The 14,180-nt window shown below is 44.8% G+C and overlaps 1 protein-coding gene across 3 annotated transcripts in view; it reads left to right on the top strand.

Moving 5' to 3' along the window:
• PTBP1 (polypyrimidine tract binding protein 1) overlaps window positions 1–12,551 on the top strand; it is a 31,421-nt gene extending 18,870 nt beyond the window's left edge. For 2 of the 3 annotated variants that reach the window (XM_069878106.1, XM_069878108.1), the window contains 9 exons: window positions 624–734; window positions 1,717–1,891; window positions 2,882–2,971; window positions 4,224–4,366; window positions 7,022–7,055; window positions 7,559–7,651; window positions 8,125–8,341; window positions 8,575–8,652; window positions 9,540–12,551. In XM_069878106.1, coding sequence (XP_069734207.1) covers window positions 624–734; window positions 1,717–1,891; window positions 2,882–2,971; window positions 4,224–4,366; window positions 7,022–7,055; window positions 7,559–7,651; window positions 8,125–8,341; window positions 8,575–8,652; window positions 9,540–9,672 — 1,074 coding nt within the window. In that variant the 3' untranslated portion in view covers window positions 9,673–12,551. The remainder of the gene's footprint in view (window positions 1–623; window positions 735–1,716; window positions 1,892–2,881; window positions 2,972–4,223; window positions 4,367–7,021; window positions 7,056–7,558; window positions 7,652–8,124; window positions 8,342–8,574; window positions 8,653–9,539) is intronic. The other variant, XM_069878107.1, reaches the window with a different exon arrangement.
• Window positions 12,552–14,180: the final 1,629 nt, after the last annotated feature.

Raw genomic sequence — 14,180 nt, 5'->3', positions numbered from 1 at the left:
GAACATAGCTGTCAAATTTCTACTTTCTGGAGACTGACACCTACACAAGATTCTTATATTTTTGGTCACAATCTGGCCAGACTTTGATTTCCAGAGATGTGTTTACTGGTCCATTTCAATTGGATTACGATCTGGTACAGGGCAAGGGACAAATATTTATATTTTCAAGACTGCTTTTCAAGTTCAGTTCAGGGTTAGGAGAAGGAACTGCTACCTGGCCTTGAGCATGGATAGGGGAAGCAAGTAGTGTCCAGGAGTCATTTAGGCAGTAGCCTGTTTGGAAAGCTGCTGCTGTTGTTGCTTAACTTAATCTTTGTGTTTCAAATGCAACCGTTTCTGCATTTATGAATCTCTCAAATTTTCGGAAAAGTTCCAGTTTGTGAAGACGTCTGTGAGTTTTCCTGCATAAGAATTCATAACTAACAAACTTCATTAAGGGGGCAGTCTGGTGCCACGGCACAAGTTATCAGTGCCCATGGTGGAGTTTAAAACCTGGAATTTCTAACTTGGAAATCCCACAAGATGAAAGGATAATTTTTGTTATTTCTCCCTCTAATAATGGAGATCAGTATGAAATGAACTTACTGGAAATGAGATAAGGTATGTAAATATTGTCTTTGCAGATTTTTTCCAAATTTGGTACAGTCCTGAAAATCATTACGTTCACGAAGAACAACCAGTTTCAGGCCCTGTTGCAATATGCTGACCCAATGAGCGCTCAGCATGCCAAACTGGTGAGTATGGTGCTTGCAGTGCTAAACACCTGAATGTTTTTAACGTTTAGGCTTGCTTTTGTTAGTCTAGGATCAATGTTAGAAACTTGCGGTTTGGAGGCTTTGGCGGTTACGCGAGACTTGTGTGAGCATCACCCTGGTGACGGAGAAGGACCTCGGGGTGTTGGTTGACAGCCTGCTGAACACAAGCCAGCAGTGGCTCAGGGGGTCAAAAATGCCAGTGGCATCTTGGCTTCTATCAGGAGCAGTGTGGCCAGCAGGACCAGAAGAGTGATTGTGTCCTTGTGCTCAGCACTGGTGAAGCTGCACCTTGAATACTGAGTTCACTTTTGAGACCCACGCTGCAAGGACATTGAAGGGCTGGAGAGCCTCTGGTGAAAGGGAACGGAGCAGGGGAAGAGGCTCGAGAACAAGGGTTGTAAGAGGTGGCTGAGGGACCTGGGGTTGTTTAGCCTGGAGAAAGGAGGAGGAGGGGAGACCTCATCACTGTCTACAACTGCCTGAAAGGAGGTTGTGGCAGGGTGGGTGTTGGTCTCCTCTCCCAAGTAATGAGAGGAAAGAGCCTCAAGTTGTGCCAGGGGAGGTTTAGATCGGATAGTAGAAAAAATTTCTTCACTTGAAAGGGTTCTCGAGCACTGGCAGAGGCTGCCCAGGGAGGTGGTTTTCACCATCCCTGGAGGTATTTAAAAGATGGGTAGGTGAGGTGCTTGGGGAGTCACAGGTATGGTTGGACATGATCTCAAAGGTCTTTTCCAAATAAGCAATGCTATGATTCCCTATGCGAGTGGGAGGGAGTTTCCCTGCCTGGAGCAGTGCAGCTGCCTTGGGCGAAGGGGATAAAATGAAGCTTTCCCTACACAAAGCAAGATACCCACTCCATCTGAAGGGAGCGCACTGGGACCTGGGATGATCCAGCACCTTCTGTCTTCAGACACTTGTTGCTGTGATGTTGGTATGAATGCATCTTGTGTTTTCCTTGCAGTCTTTGGATGGACAGAATATCTACAATGCTTGTTGTACGCTGCGCATTGATTTCTCAAAGCTCACAAGCCTCAACGTAAAATACAACAATGATAAGAGCAGAGATTATACACGACCGGACCTCCCTTCTGGGGATAACCAGCCTGCCCTCGATCAGACCATGGCAGCTGCTTTTGGTGAGAGTTCTTGCAGCAGGGGCAGGGGAGAGAAAACCCATTGGTGTGTCAGCTGGGAAAGTGTAGGGGGCATAATCAATGTGTGTGGTTATACAGTGTTTTGGAATACAGTATAACTAATGAGGAAAATTTGGGAACCACTGAATCCAGCTAGTGCAAAATGCAAGTGGGAGCGTGTGTATGTGGGCGTGTGCTACTGCTTTGTGAGCTTCTCTCAGTTTGGTGAGGACTTGGAAGGTTTTCCAGCTGTCTGTGCTTCGAGTGCCATCTGCTGTTTTGCCTACAACGCAGCCTCTGTGGTAATTTGGGGTGTGGTAACCTACGCTTTGAAAACTGCATTGTGGTTAAGCAGTTACAGGAGCTGCTAGCTTGCGTTCTGGTCTGCAGCCACCTTCTAATTGCTGTTTGAGTGCCACCAAGTTTAAAGAGGAATACTTTTTGGAATTTCTTGAAGTTCAGCATTGTTAGAGGCATTTCTGAATTGCTATTTATGTTTAGCTTTCACCAAATGCTTGTGTTGAAGAACAGATCAAGATATTCCAGCTAACTCTCAGGTTGAGAGAGTTGGGGTTGTTTAATCTGGGGAGGAAAAGGCTCTGGGGAGACCTCAGAGCACTTTCCACTACCGAGAAGGGCCCCAGGAAAGCTGGGGAGGGACTTCTTACAAGGTCCTGTAGTGATAGGATGAGGGGGAGTGGCTTGAAACTAGGAGGCAGAATATTCAGATTAGGCATTAGGAGGAAATTCTTGATAATGAGAGTGGTGAGGCCCTGGCCCGGGTTGCCCGGAGCTGCCCTGTCCCTGGAGGTGTTGAAGACCAGGTTGGATGTGGCTTGGAGCAACCTGATGCAGTGGCAGATGTCTCTGCTGGTGGCAAGGGGTTGGAACTGGATGGGCTTTAAGGTCCCTTCCAATTCAAACCATCCAGTGATTCTAAGTTTAGAGTTTTCTTGCTCTTGGGTCTTTGTATAACATGTGTATCTTTCCCAGGTGCCCCAGGGATAATCCCAGCTCCTCCATATGCAGGGGCTGGCTTTCCTCCTACCTTTGCAATTCCTCAGGCTGCAGGTACTGTAATTCGTAAGTTGAGATTTTTTTTTTATATAGGTTTTTCTCTTGCTGAGGAATGTTTTAAAGCTAAGAAGGGCTGGTTTTGTTGGGGTTAGCCAAGCATTTAGGCACAGAAGGGAGCGATGTTTCATACATCATTGACATCATTGCATTCAGGAATGCAAGGGTGCAGCTGTAGTGCCTCTGGCTGGGCAATGTCCCAGTGGCAGGAGGAAAACATGTAGTGAGATGGGAGAGGAAGGAATGGTGGGTTTTAACAGTGGGGGGGAGATGGGGAGTGTTTCAAACTTCATGTGTGGTGGCAGAAGCTGGGAACTCACTTTGACAGCTGTGGATGTGGTCAAAAGCAAGGAACCTTTGTCCATTTTTTTGAGTAAGGCTGGTATTTAAACATGACCCTAATTACATTGCTGTTACAGTTGCACTGTGAATCTTTCAGCTCATATTGTAGGTAACAAATAATTGTTTCTTGCAGTAGCCGATCATCTGGGGGGAGACCCTTAGTGTTTAGGTGCTGGATGCACCCATCGCAGTGCCAAACTAAAGAATTTTTGCTTTGCATACTGAGCGATGTTGATTTTCTTGTTACTTGGTGGAATTTCCTTGCTTATGACACAGGTGCATATCAAACTGTCCAACCATTAATATTTTGTTAATATCCTGTCCTCTTGGGGAACTAGACAGTGCCCCTTAGAGGAATAATTGCATTTAATTGATTCCTTGAACTCCAAAGCTCTTCCCTTTGGAGGGCTCATACAGCAAGGTGCTGGCTGTTACTGTGAGCAACCTAAAAATGCCTCTAGATGAATCTCTTTTTCTCCATTCAGGAAGGGATTAGCTGGTACCATTTGATATTGGATTGTTCTATGCATGGTTAAAGAACAAAGCATTTTTTGGCATGCACTGGTTGGAAAGACCCTTGCAAATGCGCTGTGTGTGATACCTTTCCTGCACCAACAGAGCTGAGGCTTTGAGCTGATTCCGCTGCTTGTGAAACATGCAAAGTGTTGTAGCCAACAAGATAGCGCTGAGAGGCACCTGATAAGCACCAGGCACTGCAAGAGCAAACACTGTTGAGAATTACACCATTTCCACAGCACCAGAATTGGAGGCTCCTTTTGTTCTTAGAACATGTGGTCGGCTGTGGTTTCAGTGGTGCCTTGCCTGTAACGGAAGGTGTGCTCTTCTCCCTTCTGGTGCAGCAAATCACTAGAGTACCTGCTGTGAATTTCTTTACTGGTTAATATTCTTTAATTTCCAGGCCTGACAGTTCCAAATGTTCATGGAGCACTAGCTCCTTTGGCTATCCCAGCAGCTGCAGCGGCTGCAGCAGGACGGATTGCCATTCCCGGCCTCGCTGGGGTAGGGAACTGCGTTCTGCTGGTTAGCAATCTGAATCCTGAGGTTAGTGGAGTCCTGACTTTTACTTCTTTCTCCTTCCTGTTACCTCTGCTTTCACTTTCTGAACACATTGTGCTGAAACTCATTGAAAGTGAAATCCTACTGTATCCTAAAGGAAATGACAAAACTAGAGGAGCAGCTGATGTTCTTTGCCAGCTCTCAAACTCCAAGCAGACCAGTACTCTAGTTGCTGAAGGGAAATGAGAAAGTCCATCTCCAATTAAAATCTTGCTCTTCTTTGGTTCAAAGCCAAGGATGCCGCCTGCCTGCTTTGGTCCCATAAAGACTACAGTGCCTGTCCCTTGCTCCCTCTTTGATTTGGAGTCTCCCTGCCATTCCCATGGAATAGTCGTTTGGGTCACAGGGTAGTCATGTCCATTCTTTCCTTTCCTTAGCATGTTCTAGGTTTTAATGCATTAATTCAGAACTACAGAGAGAGTCCATTCTGGCCTTTGCTCTTTCTGTATAGTGTCTGGACCCCTGCCAGCTTGACTTTGTACTTGTGCAGTATTTCCTCTGCCATGTGCTTGCCCATTTTCCCTTTCCAAGATTCTTGGAAGTTGTTTTTTCCTTAGCTAAACCCCTTAACAGCTCACAGTTTACATTTTCAATTCCACTTAAGTGAGTTGAACTGTTTGGATTTCTTTAAAAAACAAAGCCAGTAATATTTGAACAAAAGTCTTCCGTAATGAAAGACAGCGTCATGAAAGAATTTGATTTGGGTATTTTGGATTTTTCTGCAGTCAGCTTGTGGCTCTGTGTTGGATTGAAAGTGTAGAATCTCGTAGCGTGTGCAGCAGTCTGAGCATCTGCTGAAAACCCCTTTAACTGGTGGGACTGTGCACACAAGTTAATGCTCCTTTGCAAAGCTATAAAACTTACCAGCGGTGTCAGAGTAACCACAAAACCTCTTTGGCATTAAAGGGGAAGCCTGGATGTGATGAATGATCAAAATATTTAATTCCTGATGAGAGGAACCAATTGAATTGATATTTCAGACTACTCTGTATCTGTCATTGCTCTTTTCTCCAGGGCATGAAATAATGGCAGGGACTGCGATACAGCTTTGGTTTGGATGAGTTGCTCTTTCTGCCTAGGAACTCCTCTGCCATTCCAGGAGCTGTCATCTCTGGCTCAGTCCCCATGACTTGCTGTTCAGATGGAAGTCTTAAACATTTAAGAGCTGGCATCATTATCCTTGACCAGTGTGATGCTGCCAACTGTGCTTCCTGGGGTGAATTTGCATTGTCTGGGTGGCAGGGCAGGACCCAGGACTGTGCTGTACCTGTTCAATCTGCACGTGTTCACAGCTCTGAGCAGTGTCTGAAGCGTGCGCACAGTTCCTGAAGCAAGAGGAAGCAATTATTTCATGCCTTGGGTTTTTTTGATGAGCTCTTCACTATCCATCCAGCTTATCTTTGGGCTAGAGAGACTTTGATACTTGTACTGAAACTGTGGACTAACAGACCTGAAACTTTTTCCATTGCCTGTGTAATCAGTGTTGTAGAAACTTACCTGTGCCACAACCAGTGAGTTAAGAGACAGTATTTCTCTAGAGTGACTACTCTGCCATAGTGGATAAAGGGTTTTCAGAATCATGGAAACTGAAATTATTCCACTTCTCCTTTCCGTGAGGAGTGGAAGAAGTCTGTGTCTCAGCTTGCAGCGACTTTCACTTTAGATGCAGGCTCTGGCCTGTAATGTCTGGTGTCACTGGGAGCAGAGGTGCTTCTCCTGCCTTCATGGGTATTTTGGATTTGTGTGATGGGATCAAGCCACAAATGGAAGGGAATAGACTCCTGTCACAGCTGCGATATTGAGTTCCTTTATAGCAGACCTTTGAGGTTTTTTGTAGTGGTACAGCTGCTCATCCAGATAATCTTTTGCTTTAAAGGCCATGATTGGTATCGAAATGGGACTTTGCTTGTGCTGTTACAGCTAAGTGCTGCAGTATGGATTGCTTCTTGCATAGTCGCTGATCCCAAAGCAGAAAATACAGCTGTATTTGGCTTGATTCATGAAGTCATTTCTTCTAAGAGATTCTTGTAATTGGAGAAAACCTTTTAAGTTAAATTTCAGGGAACACCGTTGCTGTTTAATTGGGAATTAAAGCCTGTAGAAGTCACTCAAGTGTGATACTGTCTCTTACTTCTTTGTATATCTTAAGTAAAAATGCCTTTTCTTTATCATTGTGTTCCACTAGGTAAAACCTATTAACTGTTTCTGTAAACGAGTTGTTGTATGTAGAATTCTATAAATCTGACTGATGGAACACTACATATTTCCTTATGTATTTACTGACCTGTGTTTTTTGCTACTTTTTTCTTTTCTCCCCATCCCTGAATTTTTTTTCTTCCCCTGATCCGGAATTTCTTTGCCAACTGACTGCACGGTACTTCTGCTTCCTGTTGTTGCTTGAAACAAAAAAAAATATAAACATTCCCCTTCCAAAAAAAAAAAAAACCCTGCTCTTCGGAAACCAACCTGCCCTTCAATATTAACCATCTTGAAAACTTCATCATCCATCAACCAATTTCGCCATTTCCTGCGGGGACTCTGCCCTTCCTCGTTGTGGACGATTTGTGCAACCTCGCTCTCCCCTTCGATTCCTTACCTCTTCCCTGTCCCTCCGCTGCCTTGCTCTGCTGTTCTCTAAAGAGAGTTACACCCCAATGCCTCTTTATTCTTTTCGGTATGTTATTATTCACACTTTTTATTACCTTGTTTTTCATTTATTTGAGATTTACTTTTTTTGATACTTCAAAAAATGTACAGTTTGCAGTTTGCCATTTTTTTGAATGCGTAATTTCATTTTGACATTGTTTACTTAGTTTGCTATTTTAATTTAGTTTGCCTTTATTTTATGTTCAGTTATGCATGGTTTATTGCATTGCATGTCTTTTATAAGAGTTTTAAATTGTGATAGCATGCTAAATTGTCCAGTCTTCTGGCAGTAAGATTTTTGCTTTTTGCTGAAACCCAGTATCTTTTCTTTAATGTATTGTTCCATTATTATTCTGCTATATAAGAATTTCCCTTAATTAGAGCAGAATAAGTAACCATGGTTGGAATGAGATCAGTTCTGGTTGTGTATGAATGTTTTTGCTGTTGGATTGATTAGCTAATATTAAGTTGAATGAGACTTCATTTTTTTCCCTCTACCTAAGACAATTCTTGTTTCCTCACTTTCTGAAGGAGTCTATGGTGACGTACAGAGGGTGAAGATTCTGTTTAAAAAGAAAGAGAATGCCCTAGTGCAGATGACTGATGGGAACCAGGCCCAGCTTGGTAAGCAAGCTTACAAGTATCAGACTGTTGGCATGAAGAGACCTGATGGATATTTAAAGCTGGAGTATCCATACTTTATTCTCTTCCCCAAAAAAGGCCCAAAACCTGAACTTGTCTGTGCTATGCATATGTAGCATGGATTTGGGGCAGTTCTGGAAAAGGTATGGATTGTTTGTGTGCAATAATCTAGAGGGTATATAGAATAAACCATACAATAAGGCAGAGTGACAGTGCCTGTTGTGCAGTTCCTGCAGGATGCAGCATCTGCCTAGGGGGAGAATCGTAGAATGGTTTGGGTTGGAAGGGGCCTTAAAGCCCCTCCAGTTTGGTCCTCCTGCCATGGGCAGGGACACCTCGCACTGGATCAGGCTGCTCAAGGCCCCATCCAACAACAGAACAAGGATGAAATGCTGGCTGTGACATGCGTCTCCAAATGAGACTGAAATGCCCAGCGTTGTCTCTCACTGTTGCAGCCATGAGCCATTTAAATGGTCAGAAGCTCCACGGGAAGCCGATCCGTATCACACTGTCCAAGCACAATATAGTGCAGCTTCCCCGCATGGGGCAGGAAGAGCGAGGTCTGACTAAGGACTATGGAAATTCTCCTCTGCATCGTTTCAAGAAACCAGGCTCCAAGAATTTCCAGAACATCTATCCCCCTTCTGCCACTCTTCATCTGTCCAATATTCCGTAAGTATCTGCATGGAGTGTTCCTACGTGGCAGTGTATAAAAATGTTTGCAAATTTAGTGCAAGACTAAATCTGGTTGGCTTTTTGCTGCTAGCAGGAGGAGAGCTTGACCACTTTCCTGGTGTTTCTCGGGGTCTTTCCAGTCCAAGAAGCTCTAGAAAAGGGTCTGAGAAATGGTTTTTAGAAATTTAGTCTGTCAACGTATGTTTAAGTGGAAAAATTGTTTGTTTCAGACCTTCGATAACTGAAGAAGACCTCAAGATGTTGTTTTCAAGCAATGGGGGGATAGTCAAAGGATTCAAATTCTTCCAGTAAGTGTTTTCTCTTAATGTCTGTCCATACACTGGGCTTTTCAGTTTGAGAAGTGTAGAAGCACTTAGTTCTGTTTGAATTGCAACTCTGGCTAAGAGGAAGGTGAGCAGAATCATCACTAATGTCCTATTTGTCTCTCTGGAATAACGAATGCCAGAGCAATCCTGGGTTGAGTGCATGGCGAGTACGAGGTGATGAAGAAGCTGAGGTATCAGTGAGAAACTTGGATATGTGTGTTTATGATACAGATGTACCCTTTCATATACAAAGAAAGGATGTTGCAATTATCTGGGTCATTAATTTTCTGACGGCCTTGTTGGATGTTAGATAAGAAAACTTGCACCTTGAATCCTGGGTTCAGTTTTGGGCCCCTCACCAAAAGGACAACATTTGAGGTGCCGGAGCGCATCCAGAGGAGAAAGGAGCTGGGGAAGGGTCTGGAGAACAGGTATTGAGATGCAGGTGAGGGAATGAGGGCTGTTTAGCCTGGAGAAGAGGAGGCTGAGAGGGGAGACCTCATCGCCATCTGCAGCTCCTGGAAAAAGAGGTTGGAGCCAGGTGAGTGCTGGGCTTTTCTCCCAAGTAACAAATGATACGACAAGAGGAAATGCCCTCAAGTTGCACCAGGGGAGGTTTAGATTGGTTGTTAGGAAAAATTCTTCACCAAAAAGATTCTCAGGTGCTGACAGAGGTTGCCCAGGGCAGTGGTGGAGTCCCCATCCCTGGAGGTGTTTAGAAGACAGATAACGAGGTACTCAGGGATACAGTTTATTAGTGAGATAGGTATAGTACCTGATCTCTAAGATCTTTTCCAGCCAAGGGATTCTGTGAGCTGGAGAACTCCGTACAGAGGCACTGAATGTGACTTAAACTTGTGTCTCCTCAGGAAGGACCGCAAAATGGCTCTGATCCAGATGAGCTCTGTGGAAGAAGCCATTCAATCACTCATCGACCTCCATAATCATGACCTGGGTGAGAAAAATCACCTGCGTGTGTCCTTCTCGAAGTCCACCATTTAAAGCTTTGGAAGGCGGGAGACAAAATGGACTTGACTTAAAAACCTCTTGGGTTCAGCCTTGACCTTTCAGAGGCTGAGCGCTAAGGTTTCAACTTCCATCATTCCAGAAAAAAAAAAAGCCACTTTAAAAATGCAGCTGAAGTGACCTTAAAAAAGACCAGAGATTTTATTTTTTTAAAGAGAAATCAGTTTACCGGTTTTTAAAAAAAAAAAAAGAAAAATTAAGTCTAATTCCTATTGCTAACCTTGCGGTGATGGGTAACAATCTTGACTGTTCGAATGAAAAAAAAAAAAATAATCACAAGTTCAAGTTTACACTTTGGAAACCTGCTCTGGGAAATTCCCCTCCCCTCCTGCCCCTTCTCCCCCCCAAAAAGCAGATCCTATCAAGTTCTATCAGGTTTCACATTGATGCCTTTTTGATTTTCTTTACCCATCCATGCCTTGAAAGACCTAAAACCACTGTGCAAATTCACTTTAGCGCCTTTGAGTCAGGATTTTGCTAAATGTGTGGTGGTATCGGAGCTCCCAACTCACCCAGCACAAGAATAAGTTGCATTGATCCTATCTTAACTGTGCATCTGCTATCCCGTGCCTTAAACCTTTTACTTCTTTGGGGAAAACATCTCAGCTGTAGGGAGTGGATTGGGAGAGTTGAGGGGAATGTGTGAGCTCTGCCTTCCTGGATCAGCTCTGTTGTGGGGAAGGACAAGTGAAGCTGGCAGAGTGGATAAAGAAAATATTGGGCTTTTACTCTTCAGGCAGTTGTTGCCGCTGTCTGTGAAATGTCTCTTACCTGCATAATACCATGTGTCTTCATGCCACTCTCCAATCTGCTTGTGGTGTACGGCATCTGCAAACCTTCCAATGGGAGTTGTTTTAAGATCCTTTGTCCGTAATATTCAGACTAAGCAGAAAGGTCTGGGTGGGGAAGTGTTTTCCCGAGACCAAATTGCATTCCATTGTCACTAGCAGGCTCTGCCCTTTGTGGGAGTGTTAATCATGATAGAAATCAACCACTGCTGGACACTTGTGAAGACGAATCATTATGAGTTTGTCGAAATTGTGTATGTGTGTATATATATATCTAAATACTCAGCTAGGATTTGAAGAATTATTGGCTATCCCACGTTTAGAAAGGTGTTCCTGTGAGTCACCTTCGTGCCCCTCATTTGAGATTAACGAGACCAACGTAGCTCTGCCATCACTCTTATAGCATGTCTTCAGCGTTTGAGCTTTTTGTTTTAATTCTTGTATTATACTTTTTGATGCCGTTGCTGTCCTCTGTGCCTAGCAATATTTCCAGTTGACCAAATATTCTAATCTCTATATGCAAAAGAAATAGTTTTAAGTACCTTTATAGAATGATAAGATGGTATAAGCGTAATCTAAATTTACTCCTTTGTGGTATTACCCTCGTATACTGTACTTTCTCTTTTTGTTTTGTAATTGAAACTGTAGGGCAGGAATTTAGTTACCAGGCTGAGGTCGTGACTGAGGATGAGTAATGTAATGAAATCAATAAAACATGCGAAGCAAAGTGGATTTTTAAAGCAAAGCATTTGAGATAATGATCACAAACAGCTTGTGAACGTAAGAAAAAGGACCCAGGCTCAAGTTTTTGTCTTTTTTAACCTATAAGCCCAGATCTTTTTAAGTTATAGGAAGGGAATTTATTAAATGTAGAACACAGCAGATCGTTTTTTCCCAATGATACAACTCATTTATATTTTTTCTGGCTTACAACTCTTTCCCGGGCCATTCTGCCTTCTATTTTGTGTAATCCGATGTTGCCTTACATTTCCCTCTAACCTGCAACCTGTTCGGATGCAAAATAACAAGAATCTTGTACTTTTTTTCAGGGTTTTTCTGCAAATTGTGGACCAAAGTTTGTTTTTTAATTGTCTTAGTGTTGCAAGTTACGATTTCCTTGCTTTACTGTGGGAGCTCTTGACTTGCCTAGCACTGAGTGTTTGGAAAAGTCTTAACTTTCTGTAGTTCCTCCCTGAACTCTTGAGGATGTGAATTATGCTGGAGAAGTGTGTGATGTCTGAGTGAGGGTTCGGCTTGGGTTGCTGGCATGCGGTGGGTAATCCCTGTCTGCCTTGGGCTTGGTTTGCGGCTGAGAAGTGGGAAACCATCTCTGGTGGTTACCTGGCTTGAGCCGAGGCCGTTCCGCTGCCGCGTGGGTGCTGGCTTCAGGTACTCCTGAATCGGAGCCTGCCTGTTAATGAAGCCTTGTGGTCTGCCTCTGGAAAGTTCTATGGTTGCTTGCCAGTTCAGGAGGGCAAATTCAGGTGTCTTGGTGGTTGTTGGGGTTCATTTACTCACGTCCCTCCCTCCAGAGGTGAAGCCCTGCTCCTCCTGGAGCTCTGGCAGCGTGGCAGCGCTCAGCTCGGAGGATCCATGCGCAGCCCAAGCGGAACAGCTGGGGTTTGACCTCTTAAATGCATTCATCCAACCAATCTCACCCAGGATGTTGGGAAGAGGCTGTCTGGAATTAAACCTCTCCGGTGGCCTCTGGCATTGGTTTGGTCAACCCACGGGCTGGAGATCTCGTAAGATGAATCGAGGTGACCCCGGAACCCAGGCAGTTGTGGGTTTTTCCTTTGGATCCCTGTGTTTGCATGTAAAGAATGTGAGTAACAAAAGGGTGTACATATTTATAATTTTTTATACCTGTTGTAAGACGAGGGGGCAGCGAAACCCGTTTTTTTATGGTGAACAGATGTATTGTATATTTTGATAACAGCTCTTACAGGTTCAGTATTGTGGAAGGTGGGGTGGGAGGGTAAGCACACAACATCAGAATTCCATTGCCTCTTTCAAAGAATGTTTGTAATGCAAAAAGAAAATGAAATTAAAACTATTTTATAACAACCTTTGTACCTTTCTGTAGCTCCATTATTTACTGTTCAGATTGTAGAAAGCAGTTGTTGGCCAGTCTGTACTTGTGCTTTCAATAAATTTCTTCTGTATTCTTTGCTTCTGATTTTCCTATCTTTTTATTGTGCCTTTTTTTTTTTTTTTTGCTTCTGATTTTTCCTTCTCATGTAATTCCAGCTGCCTCATTTTATTTAACTTTGACCCTTCACATACCTCTGGGCTGGCGGTTGTCCCTGTAGTGTCTGTGTGGAAAGGGTGAGGAGCTGAGGCTGAGCCTGGAAGGGGCTGTGGTGCAGTTCAGAGGTATGAGGTTGTAGGGCCTTAACTGATGCTCTGCCTTTGTCACACTCCAGCACTTTTTTTTACTTCACATTCCTAAACTTTCCATGTATTCCAGCTAATATCCGTAAAATAACCCACTTTCAAGTCAAACACGTAACTCTCTGTAGTTTTGTGCTTTAGATGTGTCAAAGCTGGCTGGTGGTTTCACATCCAGTGGGGGGTAGGGAAGATTCCTAATGTAACTCCCATGGAAGCGCTCCAAAGGATGACACCGGTTCCTGTTGGTCGCACCAGTGTGGAGAGATCCTGGCTGCACTGGGCACACTGGGATCAGCTCCCCAAGGAGCAGGGCTTTTCTTTGCAGAGGTTTGGGTTCTTACTGGTGTGCTCAGCTCCATTACCTCTGCTTTTGGGAAGGAATTTTTTCCTGGTGTGAACCTGGAGCCCTTGGAGCACGTTGGGATATTTGAGGGTTGGGGTTGTGACTCCCAGAGCTTTGTTTTAAAGGGAAGCAATGAAGCTGGTGAGGGGGCTGGAGAACAGGCCTTATGAGGAACGGCTGAGAGAGCTGGGGGTGTTTATCCTGGAGAAGAGGAGGCTGAGGGGAGACCTCATTGCTCTCTCCAACTCCCTGAAAGGAGGTTGTGGAGAGGAGGGAGCTGGGCTCTTCTCCCAAGGGACAGGGGACAGGACGAGAGGGAATGGCCTCAAGCTCCACCAGGGGAGGTTCAGGCTGGACATTAGGAAAAAGTTTTTCACGGAAAGGGTCATTGGTCCCTGGCAGAGGCTGCCCAGGGAGGGGGTTGAGTCTCCTTCCCTGGAGGGGTTTAAGGGCTGGGTGGATGAGGTGCTGAGGGACATGGGTTAGTGATTGATGGGAATGGTTGGACTCAATGATCTGGGGGATCTTTTCCAACCTGGTGAGTCTATGAAGTGGGTGCTCACTGGGAAATGCTAAGAGCTTGGGGGCAATGGAAAAGGCAGCTGGATGGGTCCTGTGGTAGGGAGGGATGGGACGCATGGCCCCAGAGCCTGTCTGTGGGATCATCGGGGTGCAGTCAGAGGCTGGTGGGAAGCTTGTTGTGCCACACAGGAATCGCGCTGTGCCGCTCGCTTCCCACAGGCTCGCTGGCGGGAGCTGCTGGCCTCGCCACCACTGTCCTAGGGAGGAGCGAGGGGTGCAGCACCCAGGACCACGCATCATCCTAGCAGCCGTGAGCTGGGAACGCTGCTGCACATGGGTGGACACGAGTTTTTCTGAGATAGGATAAATCCATGGAGCTATAGGGTCTGTGGTTCCACTGTTTTCTGTCCTTTGGCCACGTTCCCTGTGTGTCCAGC

This window comes from Phaenicophaeus curvirostris, chromosome 28, assembly GCF_032191515.1.
Source record: "Phaenicophaeus curvirostris isolate KB17595 chromosome 28, BPBGC_Pcur_1.0, whole genome shotgun sequence".
Taxonomy (NCBI): Eukaryota; Metazoa; Chordata; class Aves; order Cuculiformes; family Cuculidae; genus Phaenicophaeus; species Phaenicophaeus curvirostris.
Note: the sequence above shows the minus strand (reverse complement) of the source record. Positions and strands in the feature narration are given on the sequence as shown.